We start from the raw sequence: 18,444 nt of genomic DNA, 5'->3' as shown, positions 1-18,444 counted from the left end.
AAACATTTCTGTTTGCTTTCTTTTTATATTGGTGTGCAAAGGGCCTAAGAACCTTGCAGCGTGTATAGTGTGTTCAGTGTTTCCTTAAAATTGATTTTTCTCTTAGATGTCTTTGAAGGTTTCTTTGTTTGGAGTTGTATGACAATAAGTAGAGCCAAGCTTTCTGAATGTTAATCTGATGACTGGAGATAACATTATTTAATGTGTAGACAGAAGGGTATTTAAGTAGAAATGCTCACAGTCTGTTGGAAATGTGGGGCAACATTACAGTAGCAAGAATGGGTCTACAGATAGAAATTGGGAGTCTCTGAGAGAGATAACAACATTGTGACACGTCACTTACCTTTTAGATATTAGCCAAATGCTCACTGAGAGCCAAGTGTGTTCTGTCTAGGTGGTGGGAGTACAGAGATGGGCAGGGTGGGCAGGGTTCTTGCCCAGATGTGATGTGTATTCAGGCTCCAGAGTTGGGTGGGTTGATGATGGTGGAGAGGCATAAAGATTAACCATAAACAAGTGAGCAAATAAGTGCACGAGATAATCGTAATTAGTGAAGGAAAAGTAGTCATGTACCAGATGAAGAGGCTGGGGAGTAGGTGAGGGAAGAACATTCCAGAAAGAGGATACCACACGTGCAAAGTGTCTGTGGCAGGAGGCAGCACGTTTTAGGGAGAAAAAGTGGGCCAGAGTGGCTGGAATGCAGAGAGAGGAGGAGGGCTTGGGGCAAGAAGCAGCTGGGAGCCACGGCGCTTTAGATCCACACCGTCCTGCACAGTGGCTGCTAGCCATACGTTGCTATTTAAATTTCACTTGAAATTTAATAAAATTAAAACTGGAGTTGCATAGCTTGACTAGCCACAGTTCAAGTGCCCAGTAGCCATATGGCTAGTGGCTTCTTCGTTGAACAGCAAAGATATAGAACATTTCCATCATGAAGAATGTTCTATTGGACAGAGCCGTTCTAGGTAGGATTTGTAGAGACTTATAAAAGAACAAATTGCCCCAAGCCAGGTCTGTGACAAAACCTTTTTTCATGAGGTAATTTACAGTCTCCTTCTGGGAAGAAATTAGCATTCCTGTAAAAAAAAAAAAACAAAAACACCGAAGCAATTTTCTAATAAATTTTAACAGGATTAAAACATGTTCTGGGAAGCCAGTCATCCAACCCAGCAGCAGACTATCCATCAGGAGTCTCATAACCTTTAACTGTGCAGGTTATTTTTCTATTGAATCTCACAGTGTCCTCTAACCATTATCTTATAAAATGTCCCTGCCAGAGTGAATCTTTGAATTGGTCTGCTACAGATTGAACATGTGTTCATAATTGTCAGAAAAGCTTTTTTTTTTTTTTAATTGGTTTTTAAAGAGACTTACCAGCTGTTTAAGGAATTTTCATTTAGGTCTTGGCTGAGCACAGTGGCTCATGCCTGTAATCCCAGTGCTTGGAAGGCTGAGATGGGAGGATCTCTTGAGCCCAGGAGTTTTAAAAAGGGAGCTGGAACTTAAAGTGGCAGTGTTTGTCTGAGGTGACGGTGCTCCTGCTCTGTCAGAGACTAGCCTGGGCAACATAGCGAGACCCCGTCTCTGCAAAAAAATACAAAAATTAGCTGGGTGTTGTGGCATGTGCCTGTAGTCCCAGCAACTAAGGAGGCTGAGCAGTAGGATCACTTCAGCCTGGAAGGTCGACCAGAAGGTTGATCGGGGTGACAGTGAGCCCTGATTGTACCAGTGTGCTCCAGCCTGAGTGACAGAGACAGACCCTGTCTCAAAAAAAAAAAAAAAAAAAAAAAATTAGGTCTTTAGCCTAAGAATAATGGGAACATTGAAGAATTCCCTGATTCTCTGATATGCTTTTTTTTAATTAAAAGAAAAAATTGTATCAAAAAAATCCACACACTTTTTTCTTTTTGGATACAGGCTCATAATGAAAAACAGGAGACCCTTGCCCCACTCCTCCAATCCCAGCATGCTCTTCAGGCAATCACATTCTTCTGGTGGTGACCTTCATATCCCTAAGTAAAACGCTTATATTGCTGTTTCTTGATTTATGAACGCCAGATATAAACAAAGTTGATTTTTCTTTCTTTTTTGCTGTGATAGATGAGAGTTTGTCTCAATTCTCCCTCTTTTCTTTTTTTCCTTCCTTTTTTTTTTCTTTTTTTTTTTTATTTTGAGAGAGAAAGAGAGGGTCTTGCTCTGTTACCCAGGCTGGAATGCAGTGGCACAGTCATGGCTCATTGTGGCCTCAACCTCCTGGGCTCAGGTGATCCTCCCACCTCAGCCTCCCAAGTAGCTGGGACTTAGGCGTGCATGACCACACCCAGCTAATTTTTGTGTTTTTTTGTAGAGACAGGGTTTCACCATGTTGCTTGGGCTGGCTTCGAACTCCTGAGCTCAAGTGATCAGCATGCCTCGGCCTCCCAAAGTGCTAGGGTAACAGGCCTGAGCCACCACACCTGGCCTCCCTCTTTCTTTTCTGATTCCGCCTAGCATATTGATTTCCTTTGTTTTAGTTTTTCTTTTAGTTATCTTTGTAATTTACAGTTAAACCTTTATTTCTTCTTTATGAACTCTAGGCAGTATCTCTTATCCCCCTACTTTAGAAGATAAGATGGAGAGTGTAGTATCCTTTCTCATACTTCCGTGTGGAGAAAGCCAAGTATACGTTTAGGGGAATACCCAGAGGAAGAGAGATGACTCACCCCACCAGCCTTAGAGCATGTTAGCAACTGGGACATCAGATGTGGTACACAGCCATTGTGAGACAAGGTGGTAGACCATGAGTTTACATAAGGGCCTGCAGGCCCCCTTCCTGTTCACACATTTGCATTCAGATACTGGCTGTCCAGGCCCAAGACTTAGTTATTTTCTGAAGAAACTGAATGACCCTGGAAAAAAGACCTCTCATACTGATGTTGGGGTCATCTAGGAAAAAGACTTGCCTCCCTGGTGAATCACCCACAAGTGATGTCTTCCAGCAAGCAAGACTCAACCCTGTCCACAGAATTCCTGATTAGTGCTGAACTGTTAAAAAAAGAGCAGACAAAATAAAAACCCAAACAAACAAAATTCCAAACTTTGGAGAGGTATGTGTGTGGAGGGGAGGCAAATGGGTTAAAAAAATAGTGCTAATGATTGAAGCCAGGGGTTCAGCACATAGGAAGCTCATTGTTCTATTCTTTTTTCTTTTGTGTGTGTTGAAAATTTTCCCTAATAAAAAGTTTTAAAATTAAACAAAAAGAGCAGACTACCAAGGATCATTAGAAAAGTGAGGAAAGCTTCTAATATGAAGATTAAAAATGAGAAAAAGTTAAAAAACAGCTAACTGGCCTCCCACTGCCCAAGACGCTGAAAGGAAAGAAGGCCAAGGGGAAGAAGGTGGCCCCGGCCCCTGCTGTTGTGAAGAAGCAGGAGGCCAAGAAAGTGGTGAATTCCCTGTTTGAGAAAAGGCGTAAGAATTTTGGTATTGGACAGGACATCCAGCCCAAAAGACACCTCACCTACTTTGTGAAATGACCCGCTATGTCAGGTTGCAGCAGCAGAGAGCCATCCTCTATAAGCAGCTGCAAGTGCCTCCTGCGATTAACCAGTTCACCCAGGCTCTGAACTGCCAAACAGTTACTCAACTGCTTAAGCTGGCCCACAAATACAGACCAGAGACAAAGCAAGAGAAGAAGCAGAGGCTGTTGGCCCAGGCTGAGAAGAAAGCTGCTGGCAAAGGGGGCGTCCCCACTAAGAGACCACCTGCCCTTCGAGCAGGAGTTAACACCATCACCACCTTGGTGGAGAACAAGAAAGCTCAGCTGGTGGTGATTGCACACGATGTGGATTCCATCGAGCTGGTTGTCTTCTTGCCTGCCCTGTGTTGTAAAATGGGAGTCCCTTACTGCATTATCAAGGGGAAGGCAAGACTGGGCCGTCTAGTCCACAGGAAGACCTGCACCACTGTCGCCTTCACACAGGTGAACTTGGAAGACAAAGGCGCTTTGGCTAAGCTGGTGGAAGCTATCAGGACCAATGACAATGACAGATACGATGAGATCTGCTGTCACTGGGGAGGCAATATCTTGGGTCCCAAGTCTGTGGCTTGCATTGCCAAGCTCGAAAAGGCAAAGGCTAAAGAACTTGCCACTAAACTGGGTTAAATGTACACTGTTGAGTTTTCTGTACATAAAAATAATGAAAATAATACAAATTTTCCTTAAAAAAAACAGCTAGCTGAAGAAATAGAGTAAAACTTCACATAAGCACCAACTGCTCTGTGAGATATGTGAAGATATTGCATTCATATTATAAAACAGGACAGGATGCCTCAAAAAGGAATTATCAGGGAAAGAGAAAATTAAAACTATGATTATCCAAATTTGAAAATTAGTAAAAGAGTTAAGAAATATTTCAGAAAGGACAAGTAGATAAAGAACAGTAAATATGAGAGAAAAGATAAAAGATGTGGTGGAGCCATCCATCTAAAATCTTGCTAATAGGAGTTCCAAAAAGAGAACAGAAAATAAAGAGGATGACATGATCAAGAAATAATACAGGCGGAGGTCTGGGTGCAGTGGCTCACACCTGTAATCCCAACACTTTGGGAGGCTGAGGTGGGCAGATCATGAGGTCAGGAGTTCGAGACCAGCCTGGCCAATGTGGTGAAACCTTGTCCCTACTAAAAATACAAAAATTAGCTGGGCATGGTGGTGGGCACCTGTAAAGCCCAGCTACTAGGGAGGCTGAGGCAGGAGAATCATTTGAACCTGGTAGGCTCCACCAAGGCGGAGCTGAGATTGCGCTATTGCACTCCAGCCTGGGCAACAGGGCAAGACTCCATCTCAAAAAAAAGAAGTACGACCGGGTGCGGTGGCTCATGCCTGTAATCCCAGCACTTTGGGCGGCCGAGGTGGGTGGATCACAAGGTCAGGAGTTCGAGACCAGCCTGGCCAAGATGGTGAAACCCCGTCTCTACTAAAAATAAAAAAAAAATTAGCCGGGCGTGGTGGCAGGCGCCTGTAGTCCCAGCTACTCGGGAGGCTGAGGCAGGAGAATTCCTTGAACCTGGGAGGCGGAGGTTGCAGTGAGCCGAGATTGTGCCACTGCACTCTAGCCTGGGCGACACAGCAAGGCTCCATCTCAAAAAAAAAAAAAAAAAAGAAAAGTAATACAGGCTGGGTGCAGTAGTTCATGCCTATAATGCTAGTAGGGCCAAGAAGTTCAAGACCAGCCTGAGCAACATAGTGGGATGCCACCTGTACAAAAATTTTTTTTAGATTATGCAGGCATGATGGCACACTCCTGTAGTCTTAGCTACTCGGGAGGCTGAGGCAGGAGGATTGCTTGAGCCCTGGAGGTCAAGACTGCAGTGAGCTGTGATTGCACCACTGCATTCCAGCGTGAGTGACAGAGTGAGAACCTGTCTTGGAAAGAAAAAAGAAACAATACAGGAAAGACTTCAGACTGAAGGACGTTGGTATCTGGATTAAAAGGTGTCTGACATAGTTAATGCAAAATGCCCACACCATCATGAAATTTCAGATTACCAAGGATAAAAGAGGATTCTAAAGCTTCCAGAAATGTAAAAAAATAATATACAAATGTTGAGCAATTCGAAAAGCACCAGGCTATCCAATAGCATTCCTGGATGCGAAAATGGAGCAGTACTTTCAGAATTCTGAGGGAAATTGTTTTTGTTTCTTTCTTTTTCTTTCTTTCTTTTTTTTTTTTTGAGATGGAATCTTCCTCTGTCACTCAGGCTGGAGTGGAGTGGCATGATCTCGCTCACTGCAACCTCCACCTCCCAGGCTGAAGCGATTCTCCTGCTTCAGCTTCCCTAGTAGCTGGGACTACAGGCCATCATGCCCAGCTAATTTTTGTATTTTTAGCAGAGACGGGGTTTCACCATGTTGGCCAGCCTCGTCTCAAACTCCTGACCTCAAGTGATCCACCCCCTTGGCCTCCCAAAGTGCTGGACTTGTAGGCGTGAGCCACTGTGCCTGGCCTTGGGTCTTCGTTTTTAATAGTTCAGTGTCCCCTGCCTCCTGCCAGAAATTGTTTTTCAACCTAGAAGTACATATTCAACCAAAGTGTCAATCAACTGTGAAGACAACATAAAGATATATTTAGACGTATAGTTATGTAATCAAAAGCTGATACCTGCCTTGGAGGAAATAGAACAATTAAAAAACAGTCCCTGCCTGTGGCATGAAATAAAAAGTTGAGGAGGAAGGAACCTGCTCTACATTAAAAGAACAACTTCTGAATAATATTCAGAGTCTGAATAAAACAAACCAATTAAAAAAATCTTTTTGGAGATAATTTGAATATGAAAGTATTAGGAATATTAGATGAAACCAAGGGGCTTAGTCTTAGTTTACTTTGTTTGTTTGTTTGTTTGTTTGTTTTTTGAGACAGAGTCTGTCTGTCACCCAGCCTGGAGTGCAGTGGCTAGATCTCGGCTCACTGCAGCCTCAGACTCCTGGGCTCAAGTGAACCTCCCACCTCAGCCTCCCAAGTAGCTGGGACTACAGGCACGTGCCACCATGCCTGGCTAATTTTGGTATTTTTTGTAGAGACGGGGGTGGGAGGTTTCTCCATGTTGTCCAGGCTGGTCTTGAACTCTGGGCTCATTGGATCCTCCTGCCTCAGTCTCCCAAAGTGTTGGGATTACAGATGTGAGGTCCCCACATCTGAACTTAGTCTAATTTTTAAGTATGGTGGTGAAATACATAAGAAAATGTCCATATTTTTAAAGATGCTTAGTGAAGTATTCAGAATATTCAGAAATGGAATTGCGTGATGTCTGGGATTCACCTTAAAATAGTTGAGCAAAAAAGAAAAAATAGGAGGCTAGGTTAAACAGGTGTGGCAATAGTTGAATCTGAATCATGGATACATGGAGGCTCGTTGTACTATTCTCTTTTTTGCATATGTTTGAAATTTTTCATCATTGAAAAACTTTTTAAGTGTCACTCAGCCACTAATTTAGCAACTTTCCTTAAACGCTAACTTGGGAAGCTAAACATAGATATCTGGCTTACTGCCTATGGTACTTTCACAGAATGGAACACTGTGAAATATATACGGCAGCTGGGCATGGTAGCTCATGCCTGTAACCCCAGCACTTTGTGTTTTTTTTTTTTTTTTTTTGAGATGGAGTCTCACTCTGTCACCCAGGCTGGAGTGCAGTGGTGTGATCTCGGCTGACTGCAACCTATACCTCCCAGGTTCAAGTGATTCTCCCGCCTCAGCCTCCTGAGTAGCTGGGATTACAGGCGCCCGCCACCACACTGGCTAATTTTTGTATTTTTAGTAGAGACAGAGTTTCACCATGTTGGCCAGGCTGGTCTTGATCTCCTGACCTCAGGTGATCCACCGGGCTTGACCTCCCAAAGTGCTGGGATTACAGGAGTAACCCACCATGCCTGGCCAATCCAAGCACTTTGGGAGGCTTGAGGCAGGAGGTTCGCTTGACTCTGGAATTTTGAGACCAGCCTGGGCAACATGCAACATAGTGAGACCCTATCTCTACCAAAAAAAAAAAAAATTAATATAATTTTTTAAAAATTAAAAAAGTGCGAGGCAGATCTACCTAGAATGAAGTAGATTAATTTCCATGTTTAGTACAGAAAGCTAAGCTCAGAACACTGTGTGTATTCACTACCTGCTGTGTAATAAAAGGGGCTAGGGGACAGAATTTTTCTGCAATTGTCTTTCTTCTGTGTTAACAACTTTTCCTCTCTCAGTTGATTGTCCACCACAGCATACAGATACGTTAGAGTATATCCCATCTTGAAAAAACAAAACCAACTCTCCTGATTTGTGCCCACCTCAAGGCACTCTATTTTTTTGGCTCCCTATTATAGTGAAACTCTTGACAGCATTTATTTTCATTGTCTTTGCCTCCTCTCCTTCCATTTTCTCTTGAACCCATCGCTCTTGATGTATCCTCATCATGCCACTAAACAGTTCTTCCGAAGTTCACCAGTGGCTCCCACATTGCTGAATTCAGTGGTCCACTATTATTTGACATGGTTGATCACTTTGGCTGTGGACACCCCATGATACTTCTACTTGCTGGTTGTTCCTGCTGAGTCTTATCTGTAGGACCTCTTCTCTCTGCTCTGTCTGCTTCTGTCAACTGTCTTAACTTCTTAGTTGATCTCCTCTTGTTTTGTGGCCTCAAACACCTGTATATGTTGATGATGCTCAAATTTTCTTCTCAGCCAAAACCTGTTACCAAAACTCTAGGTGCATATTGATGTGGCTGTTTGCTTGTATGTGCACAGAATATTAGACTTCTCCAGTTGGAAATCTGATGGTCACCTCAAGCTAAATATGCCCCCAGCTAAACTCCTGAGGTTAGCTCAGATTTGCTTCTTCCAAAATCTTTACCATTTCAGATAATGGCATCTGTGTCTTTCCAGTGCTGGCCAGAGACCTTTGATGTCACTCTGGACTCTGCCTTCTCCCCCTACCCCTGCCAAATTCCATATCTAGTCAGCAAATACTGTCTGCTCTATCTTCAAACTGTATCCCATCCCATTACTTCTATAGAGGTGCTGAATGATTGGGTCCCCACTGCACCTACACCCTCTGTACTGCCATCCACTGCACCTACAACCTGTTGCACCTATACCCTCTGCACCTACATCCACTGAACTTACACCTTCTGCACTTACCACTTGCTGCATTTACACCCTCTGCACCTACATCCACTGCACCTACACCCTCTGCACCTACATTCACTGCACCTACACCTTCTGCACTTACCACTTGCTGCACTTACATCCTCTGCACCTACATCCACTGCATCTACACCCTCTGCACCTACATTCACTGCACCTACACCCTCTGCACCTACACCTTCTGCATCTACATCCACTGTACCTACACCCTCTGCACCTACATCCACAGCACCTACACCCTCTGCACCTACATCCGTACACCTACACCATCTACACCTACACTATCTGCACCTATATCCACTGCACCTACACCTTCTGCACCTACATCCTCTGCACCTACACCATCTGCACCTACATCCACTGCACCTATACCCTCTGCACCTACACAATCTGCACCTAGATCCACTGTACCTACACCCTCTGCACCTACACCATCTGCACCTACATCCACTGCACCTCCACCTTCTGCACCTACACCCTCTGCAGCTACACCATCTGCACCTACATCCACTGCACCTCTACCTTCTGCACCTACATCCACTGCACCTACACCCTCTGCACCTACACCATCTGCACCTACATCCACTGCACCTATACCCTCTGCACCTACACCACTGCACCTAGATCCACTGCACCTACACCCTCTGTAGTTACCACTTGCTGCACCTACACCCTCTGCACCTACATCCACTGTACTCACACCCTTTGCACCTACATCCAATGCACCTACTTCCTCTGCACCTACACCATCTGCACCTACATCCACTGTACTTACACCCTTTGCACCTACGTCCAATGCACCTACATCCACTGCACCTACACCCTCTGCACCTATATCCACTGCACCTACACCTTCTGTGCCTACATCCTCTGCACCTACACCATCTGCATCTACATCCACTGCACCTACACCCTCTGCACCTACATCCTCTGCACCCACATCCACTCCACCTACACCTTCTGTACTTACCACTTGCTGCGCCTATACCCTCTGCACCCACATCCACTGCACCTACACCCTCTGCACCCACATCCACTGCACCTACATCCACTGCACCTACACCCTCTGTACCTACATCCACTGCATCTACACGCTCTGCACCTACCACTGTCTGCACCTACACCCTCTGTACCTACATCCACTGCATCTACACGCTCTGCACCTACCACTGTCTGCACCTACATCCACTGAACCTACATCCACTGCACCTACACCCTGTGCACCTACCACCTGCTGCACCTACACCCTCTGCACCTACCATACCTTCTTGTTCATGCCACTTAGCCATGCTTCCTCCATGTTACTCACACACACCAAGTATGTTCCCCCTCTGTCCCTTGTGCTGGAATATTGGACTGTAGATAACCACATGGCTGCTTCTCTCACTTTTTAAATGTCTCTGCTCAAATATCACCTTATCAGGCCAGGCACAGTGGCTCACACCTGTAATCCCAGCACTTTGGGAGGCCAAGGTGGGAGGATAGCTTAAGGCCAAGGATTTGAGACCAGCCTGGGCAACAGAGTGAGACCACATCACTATGTGTGTGTGTGTGTGTGTGTATATATATACACATATATATATATATATTTTTTAATTTAATGGTGCATGTCCGTAGTCCCAGCTATTTGGAGGGCTAAGGTGGGAGGATTGCTTGAGCCCAGGAGTTTAAGGCTGCAGAGAAGTACAATCACACCACTGCACTGCAGCCTGGGCAGCGGAGTGAGACAGACCCTGTCTCAAAAAAAGAAAAAAAGGGCCAGGTACAGTGGCTCATGCCTGTAATCCCAGCACTTTGGGAGGCTGAAGCAGGAGGATCACTTGAAGCCAGGAGTTCAAGATGAGCCTGGGCAACAAAGTGAGGCCCTGTCTCTACTAAAAAAAAAAAAAAAAAATTAATATTAGCCAGTTGCTGAGGTAGAAGGATCACTTCAGTCCAGGAGTCCAAGGCTGTAGTGAGCTAGGATTGCACCACTGCATTCCAGCCTGGGTAACAGAGTAAGACCCTGTCTCTTAAAAAAAAAAAAAAATCACCTTACCAGAAAGACTTTTCTATATGAAATATTTTATATAAAACAAAAGACCATTCTATATGAAATATTTTGTATAAAATAAAATCCTGTTCCTCCCTATCTTCTTTGCCCTGCTTTAGTTTTCTTCTTACTGCTCATTTATTTGCTTATTTATTGACCGTCTCCCCTGCTTAGGATGTCAGCTCCAGCAGGGAAGGGATTTTTGTTTCTCTCTCTCTCTTTTTTTTTTTCAGACGGGATTTCGCTATGTTGCCTCGGCTAGCCTCGAACTCCTGGACTCAAGTAGTCCGGCCTGCCTTGGCTTCCCAAAATGCTGTGGTTGTAGATATGAGCCACTGCGCCCTCCGGTGCTAGAATAGTACCTGGCACACAGTAGAAGCTTATTAAATATTTGCTAAATGAATGAATGATTTAATTAATTAAACATCACAAGAGACTGGAAGCATTGGTTTCCCCGGGAAGGCAACTGGTTGGGGCAAGACTTACTTTCCACCATTGATCTTTTCATATGTTCTTAAAGTTTAACAATGGGCTTTTTAGAAAAATTAACTTTTAAAAAAGGAATTTTTTTATAAAAAGGAGAACTTGTTTAATAGCATTGAATTCTGCTGGAGAAGTCAAGGTCAGACTGAAAGAGGCCTTTTGAATGTATAATATGGAGGCCGTTGCAGCGCTAACAAGAGCTGTTTTGAGGAATAATAGGAGTGGCAGCCAGATGGAGTTGGTTGAGGGTAAGGTAGGGAGGATAAGATGGAAAAGAATAGATCTTTCTCTCCAGGGGTTTGATGTGAAAACAGGAGAGAAATCGGAGGGGGATGATGGAATGGACTGTGGGGACATGGAAATATTTTAATTTCATTTTTTAAAATTTAAGTTATCGAATAGATTTTAAAAAGTACCTGTTTCTAAATTCACAAATGATAGGGCTTAGCCATAGACCTCCTATGATTTGCTGGGCCAAACCAGGCAAAAAACTTTATGAAATAATGCTTTAGATGAAATGATTCATAGAGTTCTAGCCCTGAAATTCTCTACTGAGTTATGATTAATCTTGCTTTCTAAATAATGTAGATACTTGTCACATAGATGTGGCCAATAATAATTACTGGAAGGAATTAGATTTGCTGGGAATTATGACTTCACTCCGATACTTAGGAGTATTGATAAGTGCTCACTTCAGCAGCACAGACATCAAAATTGGAATGATACAGAAAAAATTAGCATGGCCTGTAAGAAAAGAAAAAAGAAGACCAGTCTGAGCAACAAAGTGAGACCTCATCTCTCCAAAAAATAAAAAAAAATTAGCCAGGTGTGGTGGTGCACGACTGTAGTCCCAGCTACTTAGGGGGCTGAGGCAGGGGGATTGCTTGAGCCCAGAAGGTCAAGGCTGTAGTGAGCTATGATTGTGCCACTGCACTCCAGCCTGGGTGACAGAGTGAGACCTTGCCTCCCCGCCCACAAAAAAAGAAAGAAAACTAAGTATTGATAACTTTCTCTTCAAGCTTAGTAATAGCTATGTTGTTTTAATTAAAAATATTTTTAACATGATATTCACATAGTTATACAACTCAGAAGGTACAAAAGTCTCTCACCTACCCTGCTTCCTAGCCCAGTTTCCCTCCTCAGAGGCAAGTGAGGTTAGCATTTTCTTCTATATCCTTCCACGGACGGAGCACATACAAACAAGTGCATGTGTTTGTGTTGTTTTTCCTTTTCTGTTTTGTACACAAATGGTGATTTATTATACACATTCTTCTGTACCTTGCTCTATTATTGAAGTAAAATTCTACTTTAAAGCAAGATTGATTGATTGATTGATTTTGAGATGGAATCTTTTTGTGTCACCCAGGCTGGAGTACAGTGGCACGATCTCGGCTCACTGCAACCTCTGTCTCCCAGGTTCAATAAATCCTCCTGCCTCAGCCTCCCGAGTGGCTGAGATTACAGGCGCAAGCCACCACCACCATGCCCAGCTAATTTTTTTTTTTTTTTTTTTTTTGAGACAGAGTCTTGCTCTGTTGCCCAGGCTGGAGTGCAATGGTGCGATCTCGGCTCACCGCAACCTCCGCCTCCCAGGTTCAAGCGATTCTCCTGCCTCAGCCTCCTGAGTAGCTGGGATTACAGGCACCACCACCACACCCAGCTAATTTTTGTATTTTTAGTAGAGACGGGGTTTCACCATGTTGGTCAGGCTGGTCTCGAACTCCTGACCTCAAGTGATCCACCTGCCTCGGCCTCCCAAACTGCTGAGATTATAGGCGTGAGCCACTGCATCTGGCCCTCATTCGATATTTGAATCCCCTCAATAACATCCCTCATGAAATATTTTTTTACTTATTTTTTACATGGAGTCTCTCATTGCTGCCCAGGCTGGAGTGCAATGGTGTGATCTCGGCTCACTGCAACCTCCGCCTCCTGGGTTCAAGCAATTCTCCTGCCTCAGCCTCCCTAGTAGCTGAGATTACAGGTGCCGGCCACCACCCCTGGCTAAATTTTTGTATTTTTAGTAGGGACAGGGTTTCACTATGTTGCCCAGGATGGTCTCAAACTCCTGACCTTGTGATCTGCCCACCTCGGTCTCCCAAAGTGCTGGGATTACAGGCATGAGCCACCGCACCTGGCCGAAAGATTTTTTTCCCGGTATTTTTATTTTGTGGCATGCTTGTGATCCTAATCCACTGTATACAAATGGAAGCTTCTCATCCAGCCTTACTGATGTAAGTGCTGGGCACTTCATGCAGTAGCCTCAAGTTTAGATAGCTATGTCTTCACATATTCATTCATCTCCTACATTACAAAGGGCCTTCTACATGCCAGGTAGTATCCTAGGAGCTGGTGATACAGTATAGAAAAGACAGTGAAATCTCTGTCCTCATGGAGCTTACATTCTTGTGGAGGAGACAGAAGCACAGTTTCAAGCATTGGTAAATATTATAAAGGAAGATGAAGTAAAGCAATAGAGAAATGATTTAGTGTGTGTTTGGTGTGGGACTATTCTAGGTAATGATCAGGGGAGCCTCTCTGAGGAGGTGGTATTTACATTGACACCTGAATAAAATAAAGGAATGAGACATGTAAAGATCTGGCAGGAGAGCATTATAGACAGGAAATGGCATATGCAGATGCCCCTGAGATAGGCATGAGGTTGGCATGTTGAGGAAGAACAACAAGAAGTCTGTGTGTCTCAAGTGGAGTGATGAGAGTGAGTAATGGGAGATGGAGAGGTAGCCAGGGCCATATCTTATAGGGCCTTGCAAGGTATTGGGATTTTATTCTAAGTGAGATGGGAGACTCCTGGAAATTGTTGAGCAGGAAAGTGATGGGATCGTGTTTTAAAGGTTCATTGTAGGTTTGGGGTAAAGAATAAAGCCAGAAGAGACTTAAAGAGACAAACCAAATGTATATAATGTGTAGGTTGCATCTTGTTTGGTTCCTGAATCAAACAAACCAATTGCCAACTGTAAAAAGTATTTTTTTTCTTTTTCTGAGATGGAGACTCACTCTGTCACCCAGGCTGGAGTGCAGTGGCGCAATCTTGGCTCACTGCAAGCTCCGCCTCCCCGGTTCACGCCATTCTCCTGCCTCAGCCTCCCGAGTAGCTGGGACTAGAGGGGCCCACCACCACGCCCGGCTGATTTTTTGTATTTTTAGTAGAGACGGGGTTTCACCATGTTAGCCAGGATGGTCTCGATCTCCTGACCTCATGATCCGCCCGCCTCGGCCTCCCAAAGTGCTGGGATTACAAATGTGAGCCACTGCGCCTGGCTCTTTTTTCTTTTTTTTTAAAGATGGGGGGGTCTCACTATGTTGCCCAGGTTGGCCTTGAACTCCTGGGCTCAAGTGACCCTCCCACCTCAGCCTCCCAAAGTGCTAGGATTATAGACTTGAGCCACTGCACCTGGCCTGTAAAAAGTATTTTTGAGAAAATTGGGGAAATTGAATTATGGACTCAATATTAGATGATGTCAAGAATTATTGCTAATAATAAGTGTGATTACATTGTAGTTATTAAAGAATATCTATATTTTATAGTGATATACACTGAAATATGTGGGGGTGAAATGACATAATGACTGGGAGAGATGAAGCAAATATGTTAAAATCTTGATAACTTGTATCTAGAGTGATAGTAAGCGGATATTACTAGTTCTTTTTGTGTATATTTTAGTATTAAGAAAAATTTTGTAAAGAAACATTTTTTACATGTTTCTTTTTGTGTATATTTTAGTATTAAGAAAAATTTTGTAAAGAAACATTTTTTAAAAGAATGCACCTTGTGAGAAGGGGGCAGGAATGGGATTAGTAGGAAGCTGTTGCCACAGACCAGGTGAAAGATAATAATGTGTTAGACTGAGGGTGAAGTAATGATGGAGGTGGTAAAAAAGTGAGCAGAATCGGGATATATTCTTTTAAAAATTGGTGACAAATCCTTTTATTGATCCCAGTGGTATCATGCAGCATCCAAAACTATCTGTGATTTGTTTTTTTTTGTTTGTTTGTTTGTTTGTTTGAGACGGAGTTTCACTCTTGTTGCTCAGGCTGGAGTGCAATGGTGTGATCTCAGCTCACCGCAACCTCCTCCTCCCAGGTTCAAGTGATTCCCCTGCCTCAGCCTCCCGAGTAGCTGGGACTACAGGCATACACCACCATGCCCAGTTAATTTTTGTATTTTTAGTAGAGACAGGGTTTCTCCATTTTGGTCAGGCTGGTCTCAAACTTCCGACCTCAGGTGATCTGCCTTCCTCGGCCTCCCAAAGTGTTGTGTTTACAGGCGTGAGCCACCACATCCGGCCTGATTTCTTCATTATATTTTTTTTATTATTATTATTTTTTGAGATGGTGTTGCTCTTTTGCCCAGGCTGGAGTGGAATGGTGTGATCACAGTTCACTGCAGCCTAGAACCTTGCAGGCTCAAGCGATCTTCTCACGTCTGCCTCCCTCACAGCTGGGACCACAGGCGCCCGCCACCATGCCCAGCTAATTTAAAAAATTATTTTCTAGAGCCTATGATTGATTGATTGATTGATTATTTTTTTTGAGACTAGCTCTCACTCTATCACTCAGGCTGGAGTGCAGTGGTATGATCACGGCTTACTGTAGCCTCAACCTTCCGGGCTCAAGTGATCCTCTCACCTAGCCTCCCAAGTAGCTGGGACCACAGGCACACACCACCTTGCTGGGCTAATTTTGGTATGTTTTGTATAGATGGGGTTTCACCATGTTGCCCAGGTTGGTCTCAAACTCCTGAGCTCAAGCAATCTACCAGCCTCGGCCTCTCAAAGTGCTGGGATTAAAGACATGAGCCACTGTGCCTGGCCTGACTTCTTTAAATGCTAGAACTTAAAACATTAACTGATTATCCCTTTAAAAAGAAAGAATAGGCCGAGTGCGGTGGCTCATGCCTGTAATCCCAGCACTTTGGGAGGCCGAAGCGGGAGGATTACCTGAGGTCAGGAGTTGGAGACCAGCCTGGCCAACATGGTGAAACCCTGTCTCTACTAAAAATACAAAAATTAGCTGGGCGTGGTGGTACACACCTGTAATCCCAGATACTCGGGAGGTTGAGGGAGGAGAATTGCTTGAGCCCAGGAGATAGAGGTTGCAGTGAGCTGAGATCATGCCACTGCACTCCAGCCTGGCTGACAGAGTGAGACTGTCTCAAACAAACAAACAAACAAACAAAGAATAATGGTAGCTTTTCTTATTTATAGTTTTCTTTCTTCCCCCCAGATTTCCAAGAGTAACCAATATTAGTTTTATCATTAGAAAAAAAAAACCTAAACATTAAAAAAATTCTTGGAACACCATCTGTATTCCTCCATTATGTCATTTTTCATAAAACAGTCAGCTCAGCTTGATTATACCAAATAGATCTCTTGGTACCTAAGACTCAGGGAAAACTAATGGATTGAAACGACTAAGATCAGAGAGCAGAATCTAACTAGCCATGCTTACCTCTCAAAATGATACCTTGTTAACTAAGCATGGAATTAGATAACTAATTGTTATAAAAGGCAGACTATAGAAATATATTTAGGCCAGCCTGGGCAACATAGTGAGACCCCATTTCTACAAAAAAATTTTTTTTAATTAGCTGGGTGTGGTGGTTCACACCTGTAGTCTCAGCTAATAAGTAGCATGAGGTGGGAGGATCGCTTGAGCCCTGAAGGTCAAGGCTGCAGTGAGCCATGATCATGCCACTGCACTCCAGCTTGGGTGATACACCAAGACCCTGTCTCAAAAAGAAAAGAAAAAGAAGAGAGGAGAAGAGATATATTTAGGAATATGATGTAACAAAATGGAATGTCGAGATTATCCTGCTTAACTAACAAACTATTATTAATATAAAATGACCTCTAACATTTGGATCATAGAATTTCTCTGACTTTTAAGGTATTTCAGTTATTTACTTTTACTCAATGAACAATCCCCAAGCTAAGTAACTTCAGGTAACAATGATGTATAGGTTGATGGGGCTCAGCTGGGTGGTTCTTCTGCTCTGCATGGTGAAGCTGAAGTCACATCTGCAGCTTCATTGAACTGGGAGCTTAGCTTGGGCTGTGCCACTGAAGACGGCCTGTCATCCTCTAGGGTCTCTCTCCACTTGGCATCCATTATTCAGTAATGTATGCTGAAGCTCGACATCATGGAAGCTGGTTTTCAGGAAGGAGCTTTTCAAGAGGACAAGTGGATATCAAGTCTCTGCTTGCATCATGCTTTCTTTTTTTGAGACATTGTGTTGCTCTATGGCCCAGGCTGGAGTGTAGTGGTGCTACTATCTCCGCTCACTCACTGCAAACTCCCCACTCTGGGCTCAAGCATTCCTCCCACCTCAGCCTCCTGAGTAGCTGGGACTACAGGCTCATGCCACCATGCCTGGCTAATTTTTATATTTTTTTAATAGACTGAGTTTTGCCATGTTGCCCAGGCTGATCTTGAACTCTTAGGCTCAAGCAATCTGCTAGCCTCAACCTCCCAAAGTGCTGGGATTACAGGCATGAGCCACTGCCCCCTGCTGCATCTTTTTTTTTTTTTTTTTTTTTGAGACAGAGTCTTGCTCTGTCACCTAGGCTGGAGTGCAGAGGTGTGATCTCCGCTCACTGCAACCTCTGCTCCCTTGGTTCAAGCAGTTCTCCTGCCTCAGTAACTGGAATTACAGGTGCATACCACCACACCTAGCTAATTTTGTATTTTTAGTAGAGATGGGGTTTAACCACGTTGGCCAGGCTGGTCTCGAACTCCTGGCCTCAAGTGATCCACCTGCTTCAGCCTCCCAAAGTGCTGGGATTACAAGCATGAGCCACCGTGCCTGGCCAGCAACTTGCTTTCTAATGTAGAAAAAAAAAAAAAAAAAGTCATCTGACCAGGTCCAGACTTGGACGGGGACTATACAAGGGCATGAATACAAGGATACATCATTCATTAGGGGCCACCAATGTGACAGTCTACCCACATGGAGCAACAGGCCTTCTGAAACTCTAGAACACAATTCTGGTCTTTAAGACTACAAAATAGCTGAGGCATGTAATCTTTCTGCCTGATTTGGCTACTTCTACTCTGGACACATTCCTGCTTGAGAATCTTCTATAACTCTTTTTTTCTTTTTTTTAGAGAGTGGGGTCTCACTGTGGTCTCTAACTCCTGGGCTCAAGCTGTTCTCCTGCCTCTGCCTCTACCTACTGGGATTACAGGCGTAATCCAGCTGGGAGCCACTGCACCCAGCCTATAACTCTTTTT

General features: G+C 44.0%; 2 protein-coding genes across 7 annotated transcripts in view; both read left to right on the top strand.

Annotated features, from left to right (window-relative positions):
- The window catches only part of HECTD4 (HECT domain E3 ubiquitin protein ligase 4), a 222,188-nt gene that overhangs the window by 76,423 nt on the left and 127,321 nt on the right, over nt 1-18,444 (top strand). The gene's annotated exons all lie outside the window — the stretch shown is intronic.
- LOC106635399 (large ribosomal subunit protein eL8) lies at nt 23-6,020 on the top strand. The gene has a single exon (XM_055096186.2). The coding sequence runs from the start codon at nt 3,513-3,515 to the stop codon at nt 4,143-4,145; it is 633 nt and encodes a 210-aa protein (XP_054952161.1). The 5' UTR covers nt 23-3,512; the 3' UTR covers nt 4,146-6,020.

The sequence above is a fragment of the Pan paniscus genome, chromosome 10, assembly GCF_029289425.2.
Source record: "Pan paniscus chromosome 10, NHGRI_mPanPan1-v2.0_pri, whole genome shotgun sequence".
In the NCBI taxonomy this organism is placed as follows: domain Eukaryota; kingdom Metazoa; phylum Chordata; class Mammalia; order Primates; family Hominidae; genus Pan; species Pan paniscus.
The sequence above is the reverse complement of the archived record's forward strand: the minus strand, read 5'-3'. Positions and strand labels throughout refer to the sequence as shown.